The 26,882-nt window shown below is 52.5% G+C and overlaps 1 protein-coding gene across 12 annotated transcripts in view; it reads right to left on the bottom strand.

Moving 5' to 3' along the window:
• Positions 1–456: 456 nt before the first annotated feature.
• stxbp5l (syntaxin binding protein 5L) overlaps positions 457–26,882 on the bottom strand; it is a 95,634-nt gene continuing 69,208 nt past the window's right edge. The window contains exons 11-30 of one of the 12 annotated variants that reach the window (XM_086144745.1): positions 26,561–26,633; positions 25,469–25,616; positions 25,120–25,187; positions 24,919–24,959; positions 24,503–24,717; positions 24,236–24,402; positions 23,194–23,319; positions 22,290–22,441; positions 20,897–20,965; positions 20,209–20,274; positions 17,458–17,562; positions 14,170–14,223; positions 12,831–13,010; positions 8,991–9,092; positions 8,125–8,364; positions 5,818–6,181; positions 5,048–5,213; positions 4,544–4,655; positions 4,231–4,451; positions 457–3,374 (exon numbers count right to left, since the gene is read on the bottom strand). In XM_086144745.1, coding sequence (XP_086000871.1) covers positions 3,333–3,374; positions 4,231–4,451; positions 4,544–4,655; positions 5,048–5,213; positions 5,818–6,181; positions 8,125–8,364; positions 8,991–9,092; positions 12,831–13,010; positions 14,170–14,223; positions 17,458–17,562; positions 20,209–20,274; positions 20,897–20,965; positions 22,290–22,441; positions 23,194–23,319; positions 24,236–24,402; positions 24,503–24,717; positions 24,919–24,959; positions 25,120–25,187; positions 25,469–25,616; positions 26,561–26,633 — 2,711 coding nt within the window. In that variant the 3' untranslated portion in view covers positions 457–3,332. The remainder of the gene's footprint in view (positions 3,375–4,230; positions 4,452–4,543; positions 4,656–5,047; positions 5,214–5,817; positions 6,182–8,124; positions 8,365–8,990; positions 9,093–12,830; positions 13,011–14,169; positions 14,224–17,457; positions 17,563–20,208; positions 20,275–20,896; positions 20,966–22,289; positions 22,442–23,193; positions 23,320–24,235; positions 24,403–24,502; positions 24,718–24,918; positions 24,960–25,119; positions 25,188–25,468; positions 25,617–26,560; positions 26,634–26,882) is intronic. The other 11 variants (XM_086144748.1, XM_086144749.1, XM_086144747.1 and 8 more) reach the window with 11 other exon arrangements.

The following is a 26,882-nucleotide window of genomic DNA, read 5'->3' as shown; positions in this document are numbered from 1 at the left end:
AGAATAGCTGGCAGATGAGGTCAACAGTGCAGAGCGTAGGAGAGTGTGGAAAAGAGGTGAAGAGACGGGTTCAAGCAGGTTGGAATGGGTGGAGAAAAGTGTCAGGGGTACCAAGAGACAGAAGAACATTAGGACAGGAATGGTGGACAGGAAAGGTGGACAAGACAGGTGGATGCTGTATGGTTGAGGTTCTCTTTGGGAGTGACCAGGATGGAGAGGATCAGGAATGAGTCTATCAGAGGAACAGCACATGTTAGATGTTTTGGAGAGAAGGTCAGAGAAGCCAGACTGAGATGGTTGGGTCATGGACAGAGGAGGGATAGAGAAGATATTGGTAGACGGATGCTGGAATTGGACCAGCCAGGCAGGAGGTCTGGAGAAGAAGAAGAAGAAGATTTTCCCAGGGGCGCATCCTGCATCCCAGAGCATCTTTTGCATTGAGTTGGAATCAAAACATTTTTACATCAATCCATGTTTATTTCAGTTTGCTTTTGCATCAACATATTTTAAGCTCTTTTTTTACCCAAGTAATCTCTATGACACTAGTATAATACCAATAAGAACAAAAAGTGGTCGAATCCATTTAAATAAGACAAACTTTGCTGCCATCATTAGGAAAACCAGAGAAATGCTTTTTTTTTTTCAGAATACAGTGTTCCAGTGACAGACAGAGCCAGAATACCAGATAGAGTACCAGCAGTAACAGGTACGACATATACAGAGAAAAATACCCCAAGAATATCTTTTTTTTGTTGTTTGTTAGTTTTGTTTGTATTACCTTTCCCCCCAAGATTGAAATGTACATTAAATATAAAAAACAAAAAACATACTAACAAAACACCCTGTCAGTAGATTCCAGTTTTTTTTTTTTTTCTTTTTTCCGCAATCATCATTATTATTATTGTTTTTTTTAGAGAGTTTTCTCTGCTATCGAAGGAACTGCACTGAACACAAATCTCATTAACGGTACAGAGATACGAGATTTATTTCTTTTTTTTCATGTCACGGCCAAGATATCTCACCGAGTCAAGTGACAAAACTCCCTAAATCATCATGGGTCAACGTGAGGTTGTTGGAAAAAAAAAGGGATCTCTGCAGCTGACGAGAAGAAGGCAGAAATGACTGGATGCTGAGGCGGGCCCCCACGTTTTCTTCTATTTTAACTTTCCCCGGCCATCCATCCGGTACGACAGACACTTATACGTTCACCTCCTGAAACTATCCACGTGTTTCGAGTAATATCTTTCTAATTTCAAGGTTGTTTATTTGACAATCTTCACCAGATTTCCCGTTAATTTGCATTTTATCGGCGGCATGTTTTAATTCTGCGGTCGCTCGTCCGATTTCCGGTCATTTAGGCCAACTCGAGCGCAGCGGAGACACCAGGCCTACTATGTGTTGCTGTGCATAAAGGCCCGACTCCGTTGAATTTTTTCGGTCAATTGGAAATACAGACGAATACACGAATACGAAATCTCCTCCTGGGTCAGTGCCGTCCGCCTGCATCGCGTGGAAACCCACTGACATGTACAACACAATCACAATATGATACACAACCATGTATCATGAAACTTTTGTTGTTTCTGACATACAGTAGCCTTCCTTTGGAGGCCGTCACCATCAAATATAGGACTGAGACGAGAGGATATAGTCAGCAAGAACGATATTGAATGAAAAAAAAGAAAGCAAGATATTTGCCTCCACTGGAAATTGTCCCAAATGTTTCACACGTATACATTGTTTTTGTCACCGACTTACATTACTGGAAAGAATACTGTTTCTTCGGAACCACTCACTGATAAACGACTCACGAGGGAGTTGGTTGGATGGATGCGGCGCCAACTCCTCTTTGCAACAATCACTAAGAACCGTTTGTCATTATGAACTGCTATTTTCTTTTTTCCACGTTTTTTTTTTTTTTTTTTTTTTTTTCCCTTTTTAATATCGGAAAAAACGCTGAAAAACTCACAAAGCCACAGCTTTAGAGAGACATAACTGGAGAGCGACGGGAGGGTGTCATTCATTTCTGATTGCTTTGGCAGAGGACCAGTGTGATTTTCATGGCACTCCTTTACCCCTCACACACACACACACACACACACACTCACACGTACACACACACACACAAATGGCTCGTTGAACTTGTACGTCTGACAAAGGCAGCTGAAGACATAGTAAATTAAGATTGTATTTTCCTCTAAAAAACGATGACATAATGGCAAGAATGAGTGATAAACACCATCTACGGTCCATCTCATCACCCGTAGCCCATAACCGTCACATGTTAGCTCTTCGTCAGTTGCTGTGAGTGCATTCACTCTTGGTTTATTAGTATGGCACGTGAATGAGCGTGGGTTTCTATTAGAGGTAACCGGTACGAGCTCTCAAAGACTTTGTATTTGCGTCATATTACTCTGGTGTTTATCTTGTAATACTCTAACAGGGGGAGTGCAAGGGATCCTGTCTTTGCTCAGTTTGTTTGTTTGTTTGTTTGTTTGTTTGTTTGTTTGTTTGTTTGTTTGTTAAGCAGCAGCAGCAGCAGCAGCCAAAATAAAACCAGAGTGGCGGAGGTGTTCGGGCTCGAGCTGGTGTTTGCACCGTGCAGCCCGGAGTCGCCGCTCACAAACGTGTACAAAGCTCGTTGTGTGTGTTTATATGGTGTCAAGTAACATTTGCTAAGATGAAGAGTGTGTGCCAACCAAACAGGAAGAAAAAGGGAAAGTAAACACAAGTTTTGGCTTAATAGCAATGCAGGTATACATTTCCCTTTTTATATATATATTTTTGTCAATATTTCAAAAAATAGAGAGATTTTCATAGTTTCTGTCGTTGGCTTATTTTGATAAATAAAAATTCGTATATTTGTATTTAATGTTAAAGTAGCATGCTGCTTGTTAATGTGGCAGTTTGATATTTTTAATAGTCATCCATTTTTTAGTTTTTTTTTTTTTTTTTTCATGCAATTTCTTGTTGGTTTTGTAACTTTTGAGTATCTACACAGTGAGGTCCAGAAAATCTAAACCCGACCACACATGCATACACACACGCTCGCGCACACACGCACACACACACACACACACACACACACACACACACACACACACACACACAGAAACAGGTGTGTTAGATGTGTCGTTATCTCAAAGTCCCTCAGGTGATGCCATCCTCTCTGTTCTCCTGGAGGAACATCCCCCGTCCGAGTGACAGCACAGCACACACTCCACTCAGAAGAGGTGACGACAAAGTCTTTCTCTCAGCCGCCAAGTGAAAGTTCCAGCCTCGGCACGAATCCCTCGGCGCTCCACGGGACGTCTCCGGCGTCTCTCGGAAGGTTAGAACTGGTACCACTTCTTGTCCTTGCATTTCAGCATCAGCTGTAAAAAGACATGGCAGGGAGTCCAGGTTATCACTCCAGCTTCTGGTCCCGTCAGCAGAGGAGAGGCTGGAGTGACGCTCTCTCGGAGAAGTCCTATGACTTCTAAATGTGCATCGCTTCGGTTGGAATTGGGACGCGGAGATGGTTCTATTCTCCACCTATATCTTGTATGATACCCAACTCAGCTAACAGTTAAGACAATTCATATTTCATTGTATTTCTTGGTCTCCCTCCTTTCTACTATTATCTATTACTGTTATGTTTTTACTTGAAACTCTGGCACAACAATTTCCTTCGGGATAAATAAAGTTGTTCTCAACTCACAAACATCCATTCGTCCCCTCCTCGTCAAATTTGTTTAAAGCGGCCTCTTCCATCTGACACCAACGGCTCCCTCGCTTGTATCTTTTAACACTTTGTCCCTTTTATCAATTTTTGAACATACTCATTGTTTCTTGTATACACGATGCAATATTATTATTGTTACTGGTCACTCAAAGACTTCCATGTTTAAATTCTGTATGGTGCGGCATACTGATCAATATCAATTTACATGACAAATCAATTCAAAAAATTCCATGAGTAGTAAGAGATAATTTAATTTAATTTCATTCAATTTTATTATTTTTTTTTTTATTTTATTTTGTTTTATTTTGTTTTATTTTATTTTGTTTTATTTTGTTTTATTTTATTTTATTTTATTTTACTTTATTTTATTTTATTTTATCCTGTGGTTTATGTGAAACTTAAAGGGCCGTTATTTTCTTCTAAATTGTCTTCCGGTGGAATAAGGAGCAGCTCTTTGAAAATGACACGGATGAATAACGCAGATGCTTTTTAAAGACCCCTTTTACCTCATGGGCATGTTTGGAAAAGGTTTCTGCGCTGGTCATCATGAGGGCGGTCCTCTCCTCCAGCTCCCCGAGCCTCTGGCCTCTCTCGTCCAGGGCGATCCTGGCCCGGGCCAGCTCTCCCACCGCCCCGCCGGCCGCCACCTTCACGCCTTCCAGCCCCGCCTGGCCGGGGATGTGCTGGGCCAGACTGCGAGAGGCCTTCCCCGCGGCCGCCTCCCCGACTGCAAACATCACGGGTTAGATTTTTGCCGCGTCAAAAAGGAACGGTCGACGGAAAGGCGAGCAGAGCGGAGGAGAGAACGGAGATACGCACAGAGCTCCTCCCTGTCGAAGGTGTGAGCGTTTCCCCCGAAGAAGCCCTTCAGGAAGCCTCGGTTCTGGGCCTCCGGCGTCTCTATGGGCGTGAACAGCTCTCCCAGCATTTCCTGCGGCGACGGGACGACAACGCGCTTTGAAAGGAGGCGCAGATGAGATATAGCGTCCAAATGATAAAAGGTTGTGTTTTCTTTTCTCGCGTTCGCTCGCCGCACGCCCTGGATTCACCCTCACTCATGTCACGTCTAACGGGAACGAGAGCCTGCAGATGGCAGTGTGGCAGCGTCACGCAAGAGGTCTGCTCCCATTGGTCGGAGCGCCACCGTGACTCTGGATACCGACAAACGTGTCTAGGAATGTGCGCGTGCCCGGGATGCAAAGCCGCGGGTGACGCGAGCGTGGCGTTTCGCGAGACGACGGCGGAGACCGGGAGACCGGGAGACCGGGAGACCGGGAGACCGGGCCACGTGGAATGGCGGAGGCCATCTCCGGGCTCGCTGACCTGCAGGTTGTCATACATCTCCTGGCTGTAGGTGATCCTCTGGATCTCCGTCGGGGAGCTGAGGTACAGCGCCTGCCCGCCGTTGGTGAAACAAAAGGTCCTGGCGATGCGCATGTCCGTCAGAGGCAGGTAGTTGACGTCCATCAGCGGCCGTAGGCTGGGCAGACTGCAGGAGCCGGGGCGGGAGAACGTCAAGGAGGAGGATCGGACCATCTTTTTTTTGTCGTGTTTTTATATTAACATTTTTTTTTTTCATCTCTACAGACGTTTGTGTTCATTACGTTACATTACATTACATTCGGCAGACGCTTTTATCCAAAGCGACTTGCGATAGAGGACGTAGGGACCGCGAATAACACTTGCAAATACAAGATGTATTCGTATTCAGATTTGATTTTTTTGTATTTACATTTTTCTTACTTCATTTTAATAGTCACATTTTTTTGCACCTCTGCAGATAGTTTTTTTTATTTGTATTCCAATTTGAAAAATACAGAAAGACAGTTTTTTTGTATTTCAATTTTTCGTGCGATTTTTTTTTTTTTTCAAATGTTTCTTGTTTATGGTTTTTCGATGTACCCGGCCGCTAATGCAATTTAATATTCCTCCGGAGACGAATGAAGTCATCTCTCGCTCTATCTATTATGAAATTTGGAGAACGACTCTTTCAGTTGATTGTCCCTGTTTATAATTACAATCCAGATTCATAGTTACCATGATGGACTGCTTTTTTACAGGATAATATTTCGAGACGGAGATCGGGTTCCTACCTGAGGGTCATGACGTGGCCGTTGGCGCAGAAGCAGGCCAGGCAGGCGCTGTTACACACCGACACCACGTCGGCCCGCAGCACGAAGGACGACTCCGTGATGTTGTGCACGAAAAGGCAAGACTGGGAAGGCATCAAGAAGACCTTGGCCTGCCTCTCGGAGCACGCCAGCGCCAGGTGTCCGTCCCCGCAGTTGTCCTGGGACGACGAGGGCGAAAAGTGGACCAGCTTGCGTCTCCGCAGTTGGTCCGGGTCCTCCGGGGCGTTGACGTCTCGCCAGACCTCGTAGGGGCTCTGGACCAGAGCCCCCGCGCAGTCCAAGAAGCCAAAGTGCAGCACGGAGCCCTTGAGCATCAGCAGCGCCCCTGCGGGTGTGACATCACAACGTGCACGCTCAGATCCAGACCAACCACGGACGTGGACGGAGCTGCGAACCACACGCTTCCAAACTGAAGATGTAGATGAACTTGGGCGTTGATTTTTTCCCAACGCTAAGCTTCCTCAGAACCGGCTTCAGGAGGTCCGGCATCAGTGAGGATGCAGGGGAGGTCATATGACGTCACACACACACACACACACACACACACACACACACACACACATACATGGGAAATCATTACAGGTCTGTGAAAAGCGGCCTCCGTCCGTTGACCTTTCGGCGAGAAGCTCTCCTGTCTCCGGAGGAAAGAAGCGTCTCCTCAAGGGCCGGGAGCTCGATCCATATTTGCTTCTTCGCTCGGAGTCGGGGGCCTTTCCGTGCACGGCGGGGCTCCGGGCTGCTAATGTGTCTCTGAATGGCTCCGTGGAGAAAATCCATGCCGGCGCCGGAGGTGCGGGAGGAGGGCGTCGCGAGGACACGCATTGCAGGTCCTCCGGGGCGACTCTCTGAAAGTCATACAAGTCCACCGGGGAGCAGGGCCTTCAAAGAACGGCGTGCTTTGGACGGCGAAAACCGCCGCTCGCCGTTCCACGGACAACGAAGACGGTTTTAGATGCCAAACATCTGGGATTTCTGGTGGAGCCAGAGGTGTGACTGTCCGCTCTGCTTCAGCGGTGCTTCCAAACACACACAACACACTCCTTTGCTTTATGAAACAACTATGAACGTCCAGCGGAGAAGCTGGAGGATGAAGAGACCGGATGTTTGGCACCGTCTTTCACTCATCGTGATGCTGATGACCTTCAGAGAACTTATTCACTCATTCGCCCTGGCTGCTCCCTCAGGGGTCTCCACAGCCAATCATCTGCCTCCAACTAACTTCCTGGCCTCCTGGCCTGGTCTTCCTCCAGACCCATCTGGCAGCTCCAACCTCAGCATCCTTCCACCCAGATCTTCTCCACGTCCGCACCATCTCAGTGCGACTTCAAATACCTACAAACACCTGGGTGTCCACTTGGACAACAAACTGGACTGGACCTTGAACACCAACGCCATCTTCAAGAAGGGTCAGAGCCGCCTGTTCTTCCTCAGGAGGCTCAGATCTTTCAAGGTCTGCAGGACCATGCTGCAGATGTTTTACCACTCGCTGGTGTCCAGCGTCATCTTCTACGCTGTTGTGTGCTGGGCAGCAGGCTGGAGACAGCGGACACCAGCAGACTCAACAAGCTCATCAGGAGAGCTGGATCTGTCCTGGGAGTGGAGCTGGAGTCTGTGGTGCAGGTGTCAGAGAAGCTCCTCGGCATCATGGACAACGTCCATCACCCCCTGCATGGACACTGACGTCCTGTCGTAGACTGATCCCACCAAGGAGCTCCACTGAACGCCACAGGAGGTCTTTCCTACCTGAGGCTATCAGACTTTTTGATTCCTCTTCCTTCAGCCGAAGAGAATCTTCACATCTTTGTACTTAAGACCTTCTTAAGACCTTCTTATTCTCCCTCCTTCCTACTATTATCTCTTACTGTTATGTTTTTGCTTGAAACTCTGGCACGACAATTTCCTTCGGGATAAATAAAGTTGTTCTCATCTCATCTCAAATGACTGGAATGTGATGTAATGTATGTTTTGGCTGGGATGTTTGGACCTGCAACAGTAAAAGGCGGTGTTGCTCATGATACATGGAGGGAACGTTGGGCTTCTGTAGATGGAGTTTGCTGCACGGGGAAACATCTGACTGGAAACCTCCTGGCTCTTAGAAGTAGCAGAGGTAGGAGAACATCTCAGGCAGGTTGAGATTGGAAAGGCCATAATTAAAGTACTCAGGGGTCACTATGATTCATATTTTTTTCTCTCATTCATCTCCAGAACATCTACATGTCCTTCTTCTCCTCCCTCCTCTCCCGGCGAACCCTCTGGCGTGGCACTCACCGCTGGGGCCGACGGTGACGGGCTCGTCCATCCTGTCCTCCTGGTCGGTGGGGACGGACATGGGGAGGAGCAGGATGAGGCCCAGGCTGGTGCCCACCCACAGGCAGGGCGTGGGCAGGGCGTCGCTCTTGCGTCCGTAGGACTCGCCGAACCGCAGCGTGGTGACGGCCTCCTTGGTGTCCCGGTCGATGCTGGACACGCTGGAGCTGCGCGAGCGGCTGAACGAGTTCTCGCGGCTCTCTGCGGCGCCGGCCGGGACGGGAGGGACGACGAGAGAAGAAACAGAGATGGAGGGGTTCAACACGGGAGAGAAGGTACGGAAGGAGGAGGCACGTGGATGGCGGCAGGGTGGAAGTAGGAGGAGGAGGTGGAGATTCGGTGAGAAGACAAAGGAGGTGAGTGGGGAGAGTGAAGAAAAGTCAGGGCTGGTGGATTTACCCAGAGGCTGATCACACACACACACACACACACACACACACACACACACACACACACACTTTCTCCTCAGTCATCGCAGAAAAGCAATTTCTGTTAATGGCATTTGAGTTCTGGCTGGAAACCGGCTCGGCGTGATGCAAACACACACACACTTGTTTTACAGCGTCCATGGGAACACACTCCTTGGTATCTCGGTTCCGGTGAACTGCGGCGGCTTGTTTGAGAGCTCTCCATCGCCTCTCCAGCGAGTCCTTCAAGCATCCATCGCCGGGGTATTTCTGGACGTGGCGCCTCTGAATTATTGAGCCGCCGTTACGTAACGCCATCAGACCGCTCGCGTCCCCGACGGGCCGACGAGGGAACGAGGACGGACGGACAGACTGGGACGGACGGACGTTTATTGGGCGACGTGGCCGAAGCCCCCTTACCTTTGTCGCTCCAGCAGTAGGGGGCGCCGCCGAGGTGCTCGTCGTGGGAGTACATTGTGACTCCATGTAACTGCTGGAGCATTGCCCTCCTGGACGCATAACCTAACCAGGCCCCACAACATGATGCCATAAGACAAACCAACCCCGACCCCGACCCCACCCCAAATACCACACACACACACACACACACACACACACACACACACGGACCGGTGCAGCCATCGGGCCGGGGAACAGACGTGACGTACAGATGAACAGTATTTTCCAGAAGACGACAGAGAGGGAAAGAAAAGAGAGTCGCATCTGAGTGTGGAGCCATGTCTTCATATGCAAACAGACGCATCCTGAGTGTGTGTGTGTGTGTGTGTGTGTGTGTGTGTGTGTCTTCCTGGCGGGAACAGAAACCTCGGTATGTGCATAATTTCTCTGTAGCCCTCATCTTCTGCAGGCGAGCTGAGTAATCAGTCGATCTGCAGCGAGCGCGCCTCTCGGCTACGAGGTCAAAGGTCGGCAAAGATAAACAAGAGTAGCTGCCGCGCGCTGGACGTCCACGTGCGTCTGCGCACGGACCGAGCGTCCAGATGCTCCAGGTTGTAACCACTGCAACGGGTACGTTTCAGTGAATAAAATAAGGGTTTGCTGTATTTTTAATTCTTTCGGAAACTAATCGGAGTCGGACACGGTCCTAAAGCGGCGAGACGCGGTCCGAGGGACGCCTGTGAGCCCATTTGGCTCTTAATCCCCTGAGAAGATACCGGTAGATGCAGCGTCTCCTTCTGCTCGGCGCCGCGGGTCCGACGAGCCCCGGCCGGCCGCCAGATGACGGTTTGGATCGGCTCGACGCCTGGAGACACGGCCAGGACCGTTAGCATAGCATCCTGCTACGGTCTACCTGAGGTCCTGCCTTGCACTCCCATGTTCCACCTCCTGGACCGACCCTTTGGGGGCAGATCCAGAAGATCTGTGTGTGAGGTCGGGGGCAGCGATGGCATGTGTGTATGTGTGTGTGTGTGTGCGTGCGTGCGTGCATTTACACCTCGCGTACCCCATGCGGCTTCAACTAACCCTCCAGTGGATGCTACTACATTTAATGTTGTTTTTTATATTATATATTATATATACAATATTGTATTAATATTGTTCTAATATTGTACTTTCGAATTAGTTATTATTATTATTATTATTACTCATAAAACAGAAAAGACAACATTGATTCCAATGTAAAGCAATGTTCAGTTAATGTTATCGTTAAATAATATTACTATTAATAATCGTGAACACACCCGCTGTATATCTGTGAAGGGACGGGCGGATTATCATCTATTACTATTATTATTATTTATTCACTGATTCACAGGACGTTTATTTGGTGATAAGGGTATATCTATCAGATTTTTTTTAAAATTTTTTCAGTATCTGTTGAGCATGTAAATTAATTTGTTAGAGACGGTAAAATAGTGCCGTCGATCATTGTTTTGTAAGCGGATAGAAATGGCCATCGGAGGGGGGGCCACGCCAGACCTGCTTCGGGCGCCACGTCCAATCGGGCGGCTCCGACCTCAATCACTATTTGGGAGAATTTGGGTTAAACCGAGAATCCGTGGAAACTGACTAATAACGACTTCCTGTTTTCGGTTTTTACACAAAAACCCTCCGTCCACAGAACGCAGGCTGCTCCCGTGCACGCGTGTGTGCTTATATGTATATATTCACTCTCTATATATGTTGAATTATTATATAACAATTATATTCTTATTATTTATCAGAGCCGGGCGGCTTTAGCTCCATCTGTTAAATGCGAGCAGATCCGCCGCCCGCAGCCGTGAGGTTTGGCGGGCGTGTCCTGACGTCTCGGGGTCGCCTCGCCTCTTTATCCTGACACAATAATCTAGTCGTCTAAAAAGCGCCATCGTCACACGCGCTTTAACCGGCCAGGATTCCCACCGGACCCCGGCATCCGGGTTTTGGAATCTCCGGCACATCCGAGCCCCCGCCGTGCAGCTGCGTCCTTAATAATTGATAGGCTCGCACCTTTAGCGAGACGGCGTCCCCCTGCCGCCTCCTCCCCTGACTCACGCCCGGCGTGCACACCTCATTAACATGAGCCTCTTCTCCAGCTCTGCTTGTTGACCTTCAATTATTCCCGCGACCCCGCTGGCTCTCCTCAGCGCCGCTCGTAAACAACGGCGCCAGAGACACCAGCTACGCTCACTCCGTCACCTCTAATTATTCCTCACTTTTTATTTCTCTATATTTGAGGCTTCCGAGTGAACGGGAGGTCAAGGGCGAACCCGTCCCTCACTCGCGTGTCGATGGTCCAGGTGGAGACCGAGCGAACCCAGAACGCATCGGTCTTTACGGATCATAATGCTAATGCTAACGCTAGCAGACGATGCGGCGCGGAGAGACGTTCTGAAGGATGAAGGGTTCGGACATCAATCCTCCACTTTGGAAAATGGAAAAACAAACGGCTGCGTTGGTGAGCAAATAGAAGAAGAACTATCTTCGGACCTGCAGGACCTGCAGGAACCACACGACCACACTCTGATTCAGAGCTCGATGAAAGGGAGTCCCCCTCACGAGGCGGGGATCTATTTTCGGGGTTTCACACAACGTCACGCATAAAAAGCCGCCTCCCCGTATCTATCGTTATTGTTTGGAAAAAAAAACGCTCCTTGTTTTTCTGCACTATTTGCTCGTTGTTTCATCGGACCCCGAATACCTTCTCGCGCCCGGATTAAAGGGAAGTGCGAGGCCTCAATCCGGATGTGTCTTCTACACGGCCGTGTCTTCTACACGGTTCTTGGATGAACCGTGAGGTCTGTCGGAGGAGAGCCGGCGATGCGAGGGGGAAGAACGTCCAGAGACTCTGCAGGACCGGTGGGGGACAAGCAGCATTTCCCGGGGACTCGATGCAACGGCGGCGCCTTGCATTCGGGAGCGGGCGGGGGCGGGCGGGGGCGGGCGGGGGCGGGGTTAGAGGGCGGCCAGCAGAGGTGCACGCCGGAGGATGGAGGGTGTGATGCTCAGTACCGTGATCGCTGCTGATTGACCAGAGGCGGGGTCCTGGAGAAGCCTTCACTGACGGCGAAGCGGCGATGCTAGCTGCTAGCTGCTAGCTGCTAGCTGCTAGCTGCTCACGGAAGGGAGCCGTTGCAAACAAACACAAAATGTTAATGAGGGAATCAATTAGATCTCCTCACTCGTGCACGGGGACAGATGAAGAGCGGGATTTTTCGACCGCCGAGGGTCGGAGCGTCCCTTCACCTGACAACCGCCGTACGTTCGCTTCACTGCTGGCATTGCTGCTTCCTTTGTCCCCATTTGAATTTACCCACGATTTCCATTCACGTGAGGGCTTCACCTCCCGCCTCGGGTCCTCTCCTTCCTGAACCATAGCCTCCTCTCTCGGTTTGATCACCTGTGTGTGTGTGTGTGTGTGTGTGTGTGTGTGTGTGTGTGTGTTGCTTTGCTGTATAATTCCATCTGAGTATCACTGCATTTGTCTGAATGATGCTACTTGAGGTTAGCGTGCGCTTTAGATGCACTGATGATAAAACGGAATAAATCCCTGCGGCGGATTTACACCCGTGAGGTCTTTGTGGACAAAAACGCGTCTCAAAGTCCTACTTTCGCAGAAAGCGGCGGGTGAGTCATGAAACGGCGGAGCGACGAAACGTCTTTCTCTCCCGGTGACAAACTTGCATTAGCATAAGCTTTATGTACCGAGTCTTAATCCACTTTGCCCGGGGAGGAGGGATTTCATGCGGTTTCCGGGGCGGGGGAGAGGGACGGGGAGGCGTTAGAGAGGGTTAGGGGTTCGGGAGGACAAGCACACACCTTCAGTGTGGGACACAGGCAAAGAGATCTCCATGCAAGCGGCGGACTGGGCCTTGCGGAAGGGCGGCCGTCCGGGGCCTCTGCGGGTTAGCCGTGGCCCCTCGGTGCCCGTCGGGATGCGGGGCTTCCCCGCCGGGCAGGGCTGGGAGGTGGGGCTAGTGCAATGTCCATTGACATGATCTGTAACAACGGCAGAGCGTTAGCGCACAACACAGAGGAAAGGGGGACACTCAGACATTTAACCCGAAACCCAGACGCCGTCCGGCGGGAGAAGGAGACGTCGGCCGGGGGGGCGTCTGCGAAAATCCGGGACGCCGATTCCCAAACGGGGTTTATCCGTCCGAACGCAGATTTGAAGTTCACGCTCGGCCCCCCGGCCCGTCTCCTTATTCCTCCGAAGGAGCCGCTTTCTCCAAATGTTGATTGTCGATGAATGTTGCGTGAGCGTCTCGCATCGGCCGCGGGGATGGAAGGAAGCCGGGGAAAGGAGGGGGCGGGGACGGGCAGGGAAACCACGTCGGGCCGATCGCGACCGCAGATCTCCGGATCTTTCAGCTGCTCGGAAACACCTCCCGATGTTCAAGAGAGGGAACCTTCAGGGAAAATAAAGGGCGTCGCAGCGATGATTCCACAGGAGGAGGAGGGAGATCCTCCTGCCGTCCTACCGGGAAAACAACCGGAAACAACCCTGTCCTCGCAAATACCGACTCCCGGGGTATTTCTTCGTAATCTCAGTCACCGACGGACCCGCTTGTGATCGACATCCGGACGCAAGATTGAAGAAGGTTCTAGCTTTTCACACCGTGAACACCTGAGTAACGACACACACCTACACGAAGACACACAAACACACGCGCCGGTATCGTCATGTTTCCGAGCGGCGTGGTTGCCCTGGCGACGGGACGCGGCTACTTCAGGGACCTGCGTAAAACTCGCGATGCCTAAAGCTCGCCGATAGGTTTTATTCATTTGGTTTGCGCTCTGCACGGAGGATTCCTGCGGCAAGAAGACGACGGCGCACCTTCAGAGAAGCAGGGGAGGCACGGGACGGGGCGACGGACGGACGAGCGTTAAAAAGGAGGGGTTTTTAGGGGGCGTAAGAGAAACCCGAAAGCCGAGAGGTCGCGCAAGACCGGGGGGAGGCTTCGGATTCGGGTCAGGACGTGAGTCATGTTTCGGTTAAACGCTTGCAAAATGCGGAGGGGATGGAAATAGAAAAACCAAAAACACACGGGGATGCGAGGACCGTGGAAACACAAAGAGCTCGGAACCAGGTGGAGGAAGAAAAGGATGAGTCAGAGGAACACGAGAGGAAGCCGCCGGCCGTCGCCTACCGTACCGAGATCAGTCTTAAGATCTGTTGGCAGACTTAACTTTCTCCCGGGTCCCTTGACTGAAACAAAAGAATAGGAAACAAAGCAGCGGTTAATCCCTTCAAATCAAAAGAAAGGGAAAAAGAAAACAAACAAACAAAAGGAGTTGTAATCCGATGACAAAACAAACCAAAACAAACGTGGAGTCACCGAGATGGAGCTGAGCATGCAGATGAGTGGCAGCCGCTCACAGCGCGTCATGCATGTCCAGCGCCGTTATCTCCAGCCAGCAACCTCCGCGTCCCATCTGACGGGCCGGCCGCCGGATCGCTTTTCCCAGTCGGCGGATTTATTTTTCTTTAAATCGACGGCCACCTTCCAGAAGTCACCCTGAGATTGCTGAGGCCTGGAGTACCCGGCGCGGAGGTGAAAATCAAAAGAAAGGGGACCAACTAAAGGAAAACAACCCTGGCGTGTTCACCGGAGGGACAAATCAAACAGGTCGGACATTTTGCAAGCATTTGAGAGTCGGTCGACGGGTTCGCTCCCGTCCACCGGGAGGCCGATGTCTCGCCGAGGTCCGACCTCTCGTGGCGGTGGAACGATCTAAGCTCGGATTTATCCACGAAACAGCATCCCCGTGCTCTCAGAGGACCCTCCCGTCCAACATCTGGAAAACGGAGGATGAAATCGGAGATTCGTCTGATTGGAGATTCATCTACACCGGGATTCGGAGTTAAATGGCCGCGTATTCCTGCTCCGTATCGGCCGCCGAGCCTCCCGTCCCATCAAGCTCTTCGTTCAGGGGAAACTCGGAGCGGAAGTCGCCGCCGAAGCCTTTTCTGGACGCCGTGGCGGCGCTCCAGAGCCGGAGACGTTACCTCACCCGGCCCACGTCCTTGACCGGAGTACGCCCGGACGGCGTCGCCACGGTAACAGAGCTCTCACGATTTCACTTTGGCAGAGACTTTTAAATATATTCATGTTTAGCCTTTGCGTGACGACATGGGACTAATCATGGACTAAATAATCCGCCAGCTGCTGTGTAAATATTCATGTCATACATGTTATCATTATCATTCGTAACACGATTATAATTGCTACTATTATTATGATCATTATTGTTATATCACAAACATTATCATTATTTTTGTTATATTTGACGAACATCAACATTATTATTACTGTCATTTCTATTGTTATGATTATCATTTTAATTGCTATGAGAGTCCAGTAGCAGGGCTTGGTGAAACGGTTTGTTCTGTTGGCCCGGAGACCTTTGGAGAGGCCGGAGGTAGAAAGAGTCGTGGTCTTGATGTTTTATGACATGTGTTGGAATCAAAATAGCGACAGACTTCATTCAGGATGTGTTAAAAAACCCGATTGTCTTATTATCATGTCTATTTTCATCGTTCAGCGTCTTGCTTTGCTGCGGGTTTCATGTATAATCCTTGAAAAGTGTTGTTTTTCCCCCCCGCCTTCATTGGCCTGCGTCCGTCAACAAGTGTTTGGATAAGACGCGGTCAAACCAGGGGCTTGTTGGTGATATGAACACCTCATCCGTCCGGAAAGGCGAGATGTTCGCGTGGAGTCGGAGAAGATCCCTGGCTGCACTCTTGAGAAGACGGAGCTCGCGGGTTTCGGCGATACCGGGAAACCTTTCTTCCGGCTCGGTGTATTTTCAGGACCATAAGGCGCACCGTACCGAAAGGCACAGTCTCAGTTTTGTGTGGCATTATTGTATTTAACTCACATATAAGGCGCACCTGATTATAAGGCGCGGGTTTTGTATCCAATCCACGCCCACACTTCCCCCTTTAACGTTCTCATGCTGTCCTCTACTACGTCCGCCTTACAACAACAACACACACACAAGCATACAAGTCTGCGTATTAAAAACAGAGCGGGAGTTTGGTATTCACATTTTTTCACCGGTAATCGTCATCAATCGAACCCATGGAAGTCCTCATCCTCTGTTTCTGATTAGAACAGCTGCGCTAAATCTCCATCAAACATGCCAGCTTCACTTTCTTCACTGTCCGAGTCGCTTTCCTCGGAAATGATGCCGGCTTTTGCGAAAGCTCGAACAACAGTGCCGGCGGACACGTTAGCCCGAGCAGCTACAATCCATTTGCAAATTGTGGCGTAACTCTTGGTGAAACCGTGGTCTCCAAGAAGACTTTTCGTACCCCGTTGTGCGTCTCGCTACCGTTCTGATCCCCTTCTTCTCCAGTGTGACTCACCGGGATGTCGAAAGTGAGCGGCACCTCGTCCATGTTGGTGACGTGATGTGTTTGTCTGGGTTTTTTTCAACGATGTTCTTTTATATACAATCAACGCCCACACTTCCCCCTTTAACGTTCTCATGATGTCTCTCCTACGTCCGCCTCACAACAACACACACAGGGCGCACTGCACTATAGGGCGCCGCACATTTTGAAGAAATTCTAAGACTTTTCTGTGCGCCTTATAGTCGTGAAAATACGGTACTTTGGGTCCGAACCTGCCGGATGGAAACCGTGGGGCGTCCCAGCGTTGATTTGGCACGTTAGAACGATCCGTCCAGAAGCTGTTGGATTTCATCCCGGACAAAACCCGGGAGGTGGAGCTCAGAGACGGCGTCGGACAGAGAGGTGGCGATGTCACATCACGAACGAGGACGCGCCGCCGTCAGAGCGCACAGCAAGCTATCGTCATCACACGTGCGATTAGTGGAGGACGGGCGGCGATGGATGTTAGCCGGGCCGAGGACGGGATGAGTTTGGGGCCGGGAGGGGGGGAACACAAAGAGCCGGTCGGCGTCACAGACGAAGCCTTTCGGAGACAAAGCTGACCAACATCACGGACGATGAAGCGCCATGGAGGGCGGAGGAGGCGGCGCCGCCGTCCTCCCCCCCCGAGCCTGCCTGTCGCCAAAACAAGACAAAGCAACGGGACGGAGGCGTGCGCGGAAAGCACGGCCCGCGCCCACATGCCGGCGGCCCCCTTCGGCTTGTTAGCACTGCTAGCATTAGCTGCGTCCTCTGCCGGGACAGAGCGGGGGCAAAATAAGGGTTCCTTTTCAACCGACAAGGAACTGAGGAGGGAATCTGGAAAGACTTCGGGCGTCCCCGAAGGCCGGCGCTCCTCAGGGCCGGAGTCGCTCGCAGTGCGGAAGCCCAGTTAGCATGCAAGGTGCAACACCGAAGCAAACGCCTGCTCCAAAGCGCCGCCGCCGCCGCCTCCCTCCCCCCTTTTCTGTCACAGGGCGAGAAACAAACACAAGCAGATGTCCGTGAAGGAGCCGGGGGTCTGCGGGACCTCCCTCCTCTTACCATTGTCCAGGAAGTAAAAGACAGGACTGCAGTGGCTGGCTCGCAGACTGGCCACCGGCTCGGGCAGCACGCGAGGGTCATTGTGAAGGGAGGTTGGGTAATGAACTGAAACAGGAGATCCAACAGACACACACTTTTCAAGGACAAAAAGGGGGGACAGACATGAGGGGGGTCGCAGGTGTCGGGGAGGAAATCAGCTGTGAGAAATGAAAGGGTTAACGGCGACGGACCAGAGCCGGGCCGCCGGTCGGTTGACGCTTAGCGGACGGAGATGCTCCAGGACCGGAGGGAATCTCAACGTCCTCCGTGTCACCACGTGGACCGCGAGGACTACCGAGAGCTAGGAGGTACGCCTGGCCCTGGAAGGGATGAGGAGGTTTCCCGGGGAACGCGAGGAGCCGTGGTACCGCACGAGTGATTCTCATTTCCCAGCAGAAAATGTATCCGTCACCAGAACTTCAGATGGGATTTGAGATGGAGTGACCACTTCCAAGTCAGGGACGGAGCTCGGGGACGGCACTGTTTGGAGAAGCTCCTGTGTCTGCAACAGCAAACATCTTCTTCTGCTGTTCTCCACAGCCAATCAGCTGCCTCTCCTTTCACATCATCTGACTTCCTGTCCTCTCCCCCTCCATACATGAACCGCCTCTCTGGTCTTCCTCCAGACCTCCTCCAACCTCAGCATCCTTTTACCCGGATCTTCTGTCCACGTCCAAACCATCTCAGCGTGACTTTATCTCTGGAACATCTACCATGTGATGTCCCTCTGATGGTCTCCTTCCTGATCCTCCATCTCCGCTGCCTCGGCACAGATACTCATGGATACTCAGGCGTCGTCACTGAAGGCTCAGGCGGCTCAAACTGTGAAAGGCCGACAAGGCGAAGTCGCATCGGCACGAGATTTAGCACTAAGGGAGGAAACAGCTTTCCCTCAGGATTGGTCTGAGAACCTCAGCACAGACCTGACTACCTTCTGCACGTCCCTGAGGGAAAAGGTGTTTGCTGACGTGGTTCAGTTCCCGAAGAAGCCCTGGTTGCAGGCTCAGTCTTTGGCGGACTTCTGCCTTCGGGTCCGAGGTGGTGTCCTTGGACACCTGGACCTCCAGATCATGCACTTCCTTCCTCCATACCAGCTAAGTTCCTGCTGTCTATCCTTAAACCGGAGTGCGTCATCTACACCTGTTCAGGCCTCTGAATAGAAGCTCCTGAACCAAAAATAGACCCGTAGGAGGATCTGATGACACACCTGATGTATCTGTGGAGGAGTTGGAGGCAGGGAGTGACCAACCTGGTGCTTGAGGGCCAGACGCCGAGGTAGGCTGTGAGGTAGGAGGTTGGATCTGAAACCGGGAACACTGACGTTTTCATTTGTTACATAACTCCTCCATTCCGGTCTCCTCGGCACACCTCCTCAGACTCCGGCTCCTCCGATGCAGCTCGGATCAGAACCCGGACCCCCTTGGAGAACGCGGACCCCTGGCCCGCGGCAGCTCCGCCGGCTGCCCGGAGCATTCGGGATCTACTCGTTGCTCATCAGCTTAAGTACAACCTCAGAAGCTCATCTCCCCAAATGTGGCTCCTCTCGGCGAGTCCGTCGTACCTTCTCGTCAGACGACCCGAACTCAAGAAGGCGTCCGCAAATAGACACGTGGGTCCGACTCAAAGCCGTCGGTCCGGCTTTGGTGCACGACCCGTAACTTCTGAAGACCGGGAGAGTTCACCAAAGCCCGTGGATATTATCAAGAGAAAGCAGGACCATCGAATGCATCTAACACTGGAATTGACCTCCAGATGGATATATATCTGCAACCCGGGCTGAGCTTCACTGATCTGAGCAGGTGGCCTGATGTTCCAGCCACCGCAGCTCCTCTCCCTCCCGCCACTAAATCCATCCTCCGGGCTCAGACACGGCTCAGCGCCATCTCGGCTTGTTAGTCCACCACATGACCGGACCTGCCGCTGCCAGGGAGGAAACACCTGCCCGGGCCAGAACGACAGACCCCGAGGGGGCCACCGAGGGGGACGGACATCAAGAACAACAGCGACGGGAAGGAGATGGCAAATTAGCGAGGCCAGAGGCGTCGGATACAGGAGGACGGGCGTCGGGAGGAGGGCGCCGGCGCCTCCTGTCACCTCGGGGAGCTGCAGAGACGCTTGGCGTCCTTAATAAGCCGTCCAGAGCTTGTGGCAGATCTGGAGGGGAGACGCCGCCTCCGCTGTCCTTCTGAATCCACACAGCTAAAATTGGACATGTTGGGCGAGAGCGCCGCTCGCCATCTGGATATGTGAATTCAGCGAAGCAGATGTTGCATCCTATCCGGTGTGAAAAGACGATGAGTTTTTTTCGCAGCTCCCGCAGCTCCTGTCTGCTGCACGGATATCTGCCGGAACCAGAACCTCGCACGAGTGACCAGGAAACAAACCCAATGGAAACCCTTGAATCTACACGTAGCCCTCAGTGCTAAGCTAGCAGGTGGGATTATGAATCACGGGAAAAACCAACACTTGTAGTTTATAATCCGCCAAGGAGGCGGTCCTGACAGCATCTTTCTGAGAACAGCACCTCGGATCTTCTCACAGGGATCCTGGAGGACGGCTTCATCCTGCCGAGGGTTCTTGTCCTTAAAACTGAGAAAGGAAAAAGCTTCCCGGCAAAGCCTGGCGGTGGCAGCACCGGCGGGAAAGGAAAGACGTGTGTGTGTGTGTGTGTGTGTGTGTGTGTGTGTGTGTGTGTGTGTGGTGTGGTGTTACCTGAGGTGGGTGACTTGCTTCTCTCCATGTCGACAGACTGCTGGGTGTCAGAGAGCTCGGTGAGGCCTGCGGTGGTCAGGAGGACAGGAAACAAACATCATGAGCTTCAGAGTAGCAGCGGCAACCGGAGCGTTGGAGCTCCGCGGGCCCGAGGAAGACGTTCAGACCGAAGATCCGAGTTCCGGTTCTGCTTTGGGACGGAGCTCGGCGGAGGGCCGGCGCCTTATCGTAGCACCATCGGATCGGGAGGATTGAAATCTCCTCTCCGGAACTCGGATCCCTTTAAACGATGTCTTCCCGGAGCACGCCGGCCGAGCTCCGAGTCGCGCGACACAAAGTGACGAAACATCACGGACGGGACCGCCGGAGGTCACATGCACGGCGCCGCTCCTTCGGCCTCCATCACCGGAGAGCGTCTTCCTCCGGTCGGAGGTTCAAGCCGCGGAGGGTCCGACGGGTCCTTCTGGTCGGCGAAGGCCGAGATGCGGTGACTCGTCCCTCAAAGGACAAACCGGGAGGCGGCGCTGACCGCCATCTCCATGACAACCGCCTCTTTGGCTTGTCCTTTGGCTTGACCCCAGCCCAGAGTCGCCCAGCCCCGCCCCCCTCCCCCCAACACACACACACACACACACACACACACACACACACACACACACCCCAGCCTTTCTGCGGAGGCCAGACTTACTCTGATAGGATGTACGGATCCTTTTCTTTGAATCTGAGTAAAAGTTAGACAGGCCACGCATGCAAAACTCTGTCGGGCCGCCAACGGACCGGGGGGAGGGGGCGGAGAGGACGGGTCGATGGCGGGTTCGGAAGGAGGGAAGAGGGGTAGAAACGTGAAGAAAACCAACAGAGGAGGGAGCGATGGAGGAGGAAAGGAGGGAAAAGGGGAGAGAGAAGAAGACAAAGGCTTAGAGAGGAAAAGAAGGTGAGGGCAAGCAGAATTACTTTCAAGGACCAACTCCCGGAGCGTACCTGCGACGGCAGCTAGCCGCAGGGACGCTAACGTGCTAAGCGTGTTTCGAACCCAACGGCGATCGCACTCCTGAGCTGGCGGCCAACGCTTCGGACGAGCGGGAATCCGCTAAAAGTCACGGAGAATCGAACCGATGCTTCCGATTTTGGTAAAAACGCCGCATCGCCTCCCTGCGCTAACCGTCTCGCTAACCGTCTCGCTAACCGTCCAAAACGCCCGACCTGATCGATAAGCAATCATGCAGATTTATCAGGGATATTCAGACATATAGACGACACGTATATATATGTGCACAAACACAGGTGTGGTGACGGCGGTCCAACAAGCCTTGTTTTCAGGATCCCGTTAAATCCGAACGCTCCAGATCGCCGTAGCGACCGCCCGTGGCTCGGAGACGGTCTCGGCCAATGAGATGAGTCCTCCCGTTCGCCTCAAACAAAACCGTGACGGTCGGAGAAGGATTCAAACTAGTAGAACCTGCACTCAAGTGTGTGAGAAGCTTCCAGAAGCAGAAGCTCAGTAGAGGAGAGGAGCAGGATGGAGGTCAGGAGGTGAGAGAGCTTTGTGGCTTTTGGATTATGGATCTACCGTACGTTCAAGCAGGGACACGAACAGGACGGAGATCTCCGACGACAGCACGCGCGGCTACGACACACACGTGCTTCGAGGTTTGGTCTTTGCAGAGGAGAAGGAGGATAGACCTTCTGGAATGACGCGCAGATGTTCGAATAACGCACGTCTAGAGCGAACCTCGTTTTTCGTCAGTGGACTCTGAATGTTGAAGCACGAAAATGAAGATATCGGAGGGATAATAGGGAATCTGTCCTGGCTACCGACGTGTCCACAGGTCAGGAGAAACATCTCACACCGTCCCTCTGTGGAGGAGCTCGGCTCCGTGATTTCGATTTCTCCGGGATGATGTCGTTCGCGAGGGTTTAGGTGGCGGGAGAAGGATCGGCGGTGAAGATAGGAGGAGACAGACCAGGACAGCAGAGGTGAGTCTGGATGTGACAGTGAGGTTGTTGACACCTTTCCGCTGCTGGCGTGTCCATGCACACGTGTGTGTGTGTGTGTGTGTGTGTGTGTGTGTGTGTGGTACCTGAGGTGGACTGCCTGTTCCTGCGGGGGGAGCGGGTGAGGCGCTGGTAGGGGTCGGCGGCGCCGTACAGATCCAGCATGGACACACACAGCAGGAGCGTCTTCTGCAGGTAGTCCACCACGGCCAGGCCGTTGCAGTTTCCAAACGCCAAGCTGCACGCACGCGCACACACACACACACACACACACACACAAACACACACACACACTCCCATTAGGGAGTACGTGTGTCTTCGCCATGGTGGTCAGTAAGTGTTTGAGTCATTTCTGTCTTCTGACTTCTGGAAAGACGAGGCTCTGGATTTGGCTGCTGACCGCAACATCTCTGCTTCACCTCATGGAGGACATCCAGGTCGGATGTGGACCGACAGACATCCAGACATCTCCGCAGTGTTTGGACGGTGGGGGGAACCAGGAGAACCCTGAGGAACCCCATGTAGACACGAGGAGAACATGGAGACTCCACACAGGAAGGAACCCTATGGGGATCCAATCGGGGACCTTCTTACTGCGAGGGGGCGGGGCTAACCCCCGCCCGCATGCGGGTACTTTATTTATTTGTAAGCAAATAAAATAGCAAACTGAGCTTCTGATGAGGAACATCTCGCATTTGAGAAGACTCGGACATCTTGTCACGTAGAGGAACCCGTCTGGAGCGACGGGAAGATGAAGGGCACCTCATGAGGCCCTGGACGCCACTTCAAACAGGAGGTCCATTAGCATTCATCTAGCATTCAGCCAATGAACTCTCCTGAACCCATTCATCATCAAATGGTGACTGAAGCTCCTGGACCTTCAGAACCCAAACCCTCCTGAGATTCTCTGCCACCTCCTCCTCAGAGAGGTCCAGTTCAGGACCTCTCTGAGGAGGAGGTTGGTCTGAACCTCCTGGACAGGTGACTTACAGGCCGTAGGCAGAGTTGATGTCCAGACTGGTGATCTGCTGAGGAGGTTCACCGTCCATCCACTGCAGCTGGATGACCAGTTCCGCCTGGTAACCAGGGGGCACCCGGACCGCCCGCTCCTTCACCCTGAAGACACGGAGGAACGGGTTAAAGAACACCGACATGAAGGTCGCGGCCGTGGTGTCTGGTTTGGAGACACCGAGGAGACAGCAGAGGTGAAGATGTGGAGGTTCCTCTTTGGGAGTGAGAAGAACGGAGAGCATCGGGAAGGAGTCCATCCATGTTAGATATTCTGGAGATAAAGTCACACTGAAATGGCTGACATGGACAGGGGAGGGATGGAGAAGATCTGGGTAGAAGGATGCTAAGGTTGGAGAGGGTCTGGAGGAAAAGCAAAGAGGAGGTGATGGAAAGGAGAGGGTTAGATAGAAGCAGGTGATTGGCTGCAGCCCCTGAAGGCCCCAGAAGGAAGAGAAGAAGCCTCCATGATGGAGAGGCTTCACGGAGGCTGTTCCACTCACGGTCCTCCATCGAGAACCTCAGCGCTGAAAGTGTGAGGAGCACCTTTCACAGAAGATCCCGAATCATGTCCTGACTCCATGGTCCTTGGAGCGCTTCCTGGTTCCTGCACACACTGATGGCCCTTCAACAATGTGTGTGTGTGTGTGTGTGTGTGTGTGTGTGTGTGTTCTCCTGCCAGTCCTCTTCCGTCTCACCAGGTCATTTATCCTCTGTGGACATGAAGCCCAGCCTTCTCCTGTCTGCAGCTTCCCAGTTGCTCCTTTCACTCTTTCACTTTTTGACTTTCCTACTTTCCTCTCTGCAGGATCACGTCCGCTTCTTCTTCAGATCTCCGTCCAGAAAAACCTGACCTGAACTTCACGGAGGTTCCCGAACTTCTACGCCTGCTAAAACAACGGCCGTGTACGGAGACAAACATCCATTCGCCCTTTCATCCACACGTCCATGAACCTCCTGCATGTGTTTGGACGGTTGGAGGAACCTTGAGAGCCCTGAGGAACCTCACGGGTGCAGGTCTTACTTCAGGTATGGGACGGTGTCCTTGCCGGAGTCCCCGCCGGGGCTGGCGGGGTGCTGGCAGTGGGTCTGGGGCGAACGGGAGCCGGGCTCCGAGAAGCAGGGGTTGTTTTCGTTCTCCGACGGCGACGTGACCTCCTCCTGCTCGCACTGCAGACGCACCTCCAGCGCCTGGAGACCAAGCAGACGTCACGCCGGGTCCACGCCGGGTCCACGCCGGCCCTCGCGCACCGCAACCGTCGGGAGGAACGGACTTGGGAGTCGGACTCACCACGATCTGGGCGTTGGCCTCGTATTTGCTGAAGCGGTACAGGATGACGTAGGCCGAGATCCCGACGACGCAGAAGATGCGACTCTGAGGACACCAGCTGACCATCTGCACCGCGAAGGGGTCCTCCTCCAGCAGCTCCGCCGCCCGACCCTCTCCCGCTTTGGGCTTCTCGAACACCTTGGAGGTCTTCAGCTTGTAGAGCATCTGGAGGGTGACTGAGCAGAAACATCTGGGTGAAACGCCGGAGGAGGTGGACTCGCGAAGCCTATCGGTTTTTTTTTTCCTTCAGAAGAAGGTGGTTAAACTCAGAGTACCGACGTCGGCCAATTTTTGATCCGTCCAGAGGGAGGGTGTCAAATATAAGATGAATTTTTATATCTATTTTTGTCTTCTCGCCGGCAGGAAAGGGAACTCACTTGCCGACGCGTCCCAGAACTTGATCGATCCATCGGCGTGTCTAGACGAGAAGAACGTGGACGATCAGTTGAAATGAGCATCAACATGTAAACCGGGAAGTCGGAGGACGAGTGAGGAAGCCGCTGATTCCCAAAGCTGTGAGTCCTACTCGATCACGGGCGGAGTCTCCAAAGGGCCAAACGTCAAGCGATGGAGCTCACCCGGTGATGATGATCTCCGGGTAGGTGTGCGAGCCAACCGTCCACATCCCTCCACTGATTGGCCACTCCTGTGATATCAGAGACAATCTTCAGAAGCTAATCTTACGAGGCAGAGTCTGTGCTCCAATTTGAAAACACGGATCAGCCGTTCGGGTTATTTTGTCTTTATTTCCCCCAAAACAGCCCTCATCTGCCTCTTGTTCCAAAGGCTCTCCTATCTTCTGCTCCGGGGCTTCGGCGGAAACCAGACATGTTTTCCACATCGACGACGGAATGACGATCAGCTCAATTGCAAAGTGCAAACATGTCCAGGGAGGAAAGACCCAAGCGGGAGCTTCCCTTCACCCACCTTCTGGCTGTAACCGGTCTTCTTGTGTTTGGCTCCTATGGAGTAGAGGATGGGTATGACGTCCGGTGGACAGTCTGCAAAATAGGCCGTGCAGGTGACCGGAGACTCGTGGATGTCCATGGGGTAGGGGTTCTCGAAGACCGGGAAGCTGAAGGACAAAACGCAAGCACATGGAGGACTGGTCATCTAGCGCAGCAGCACCTTGCTTCACTTGGTCCGGCCTCCTGGCATCTCGGAAGCTCTGAGTAGGTACGGTCTTGTTGTTCCCGCGATACCAGACTTTCTCAGCTCCTGACCTCCGGGTTCCCATCCGGTCCATCCCTGACTGGCCTGCTTCCCCTTGTTCCTCGCCCTCCACCACCTCTGCTCCTGCCTGACCGTCAACCGAGAAAAGATCTCGTCGTGGCCGTGCTGTGGTTGGGTCCAGAAGAGTGATACCCGTTAGAGCTAGAACTCCCCTTTAGAAGGTAGCGCCCGTTGAGCCTGGTATCCTCTGAGCTGAACAGAGAAGTTACACCCTGAGCCGCGAATGTACGGGAATACCAACCAACGAAACATGGCGCTCACAGGGGACTGGAGTGCGGTAGATGTATCTGGTATCTGATAGGACATGGACGCCAAGGTAGACGACGCACGCCTGATTATCTTTCACGCCGTCCTGATGTGAGAGTACATCTCAGAGATCAGCTGTGCAATGAGTTGAAACCCGGAGACAGTGAAAAGGCACTTGTTCCTGTGTAACAGCTGATACCGGTAGCCTATTTAAAGGGTTGAACTCATGTACACCTCGTGAGCAGGAACCGAGCCGCTCTTAGAAGTCCTTCCCGAGCTTCACGTATGGCTTTGTCTCCGAACTCCAGCACCGCCCTCTCCTGAACGGACCCTCCACCGAAAAGCCCGAGGTGAAGTCGCCGTGCAGTCGCACTCCTGAGCTCTGCTCGGACCCGGAGCTCCACTGCTACCAGCGATGGCTCCACCCTAACTCAGTGTGATTGTCGGTGGACAAGGAGTTGGCAAAATCCTCCATGCGGTCGTGCTGTCATGCCGAGAATTCGCAGTCGCCCGGAGGATTAACATCTGCTAAACACATACTTGCTCTGTGTGAGGTCCACCACGATTAAGTCCTTCTCCAGAAGCACCACCACTGCATAGGGCTCTTGGACCTCTGGAAGATAGAAAAGCCACATGAGATGATGAGGACATTCTGTTCGATGCAGGTGATGCAGGAACCGTGCTGTGACGCTGCATGTAGAAGGGATGAAATGGCGACCGTGATGCAGAGATGAAGAACATCAGGAACATGAGGAACGGGCTGAGGCCCTGCACTCGATCTAACAGCGTCACCTGGGAAACTGCACAACCTTCAGTGAAGGCATCTCATGGATCCTGGAAGTGTGCTTCTAGAGTTGTGAGA

The sequence above is a fragment of the Fistularia commersonii genome, chromosome 4 (assembly GCF_037954325.1).
Source record: "Fistularia commersonii isolate RoL2024-O1a breed Wild chromosome 4, RoL_Fcom_v1.0, whole genome shotgun sequence".
In the NCBI taxonomy this organism is placed as follows: Eukaryota; Metazoa; Chordata; class Actinopteri; order Syngnathiformes; family Fistulariidae; genus Fistularia; species Fistularia commersonii.
This window is presented reverse-complemented; position numbering and strand designations above follow the sequence as displayed.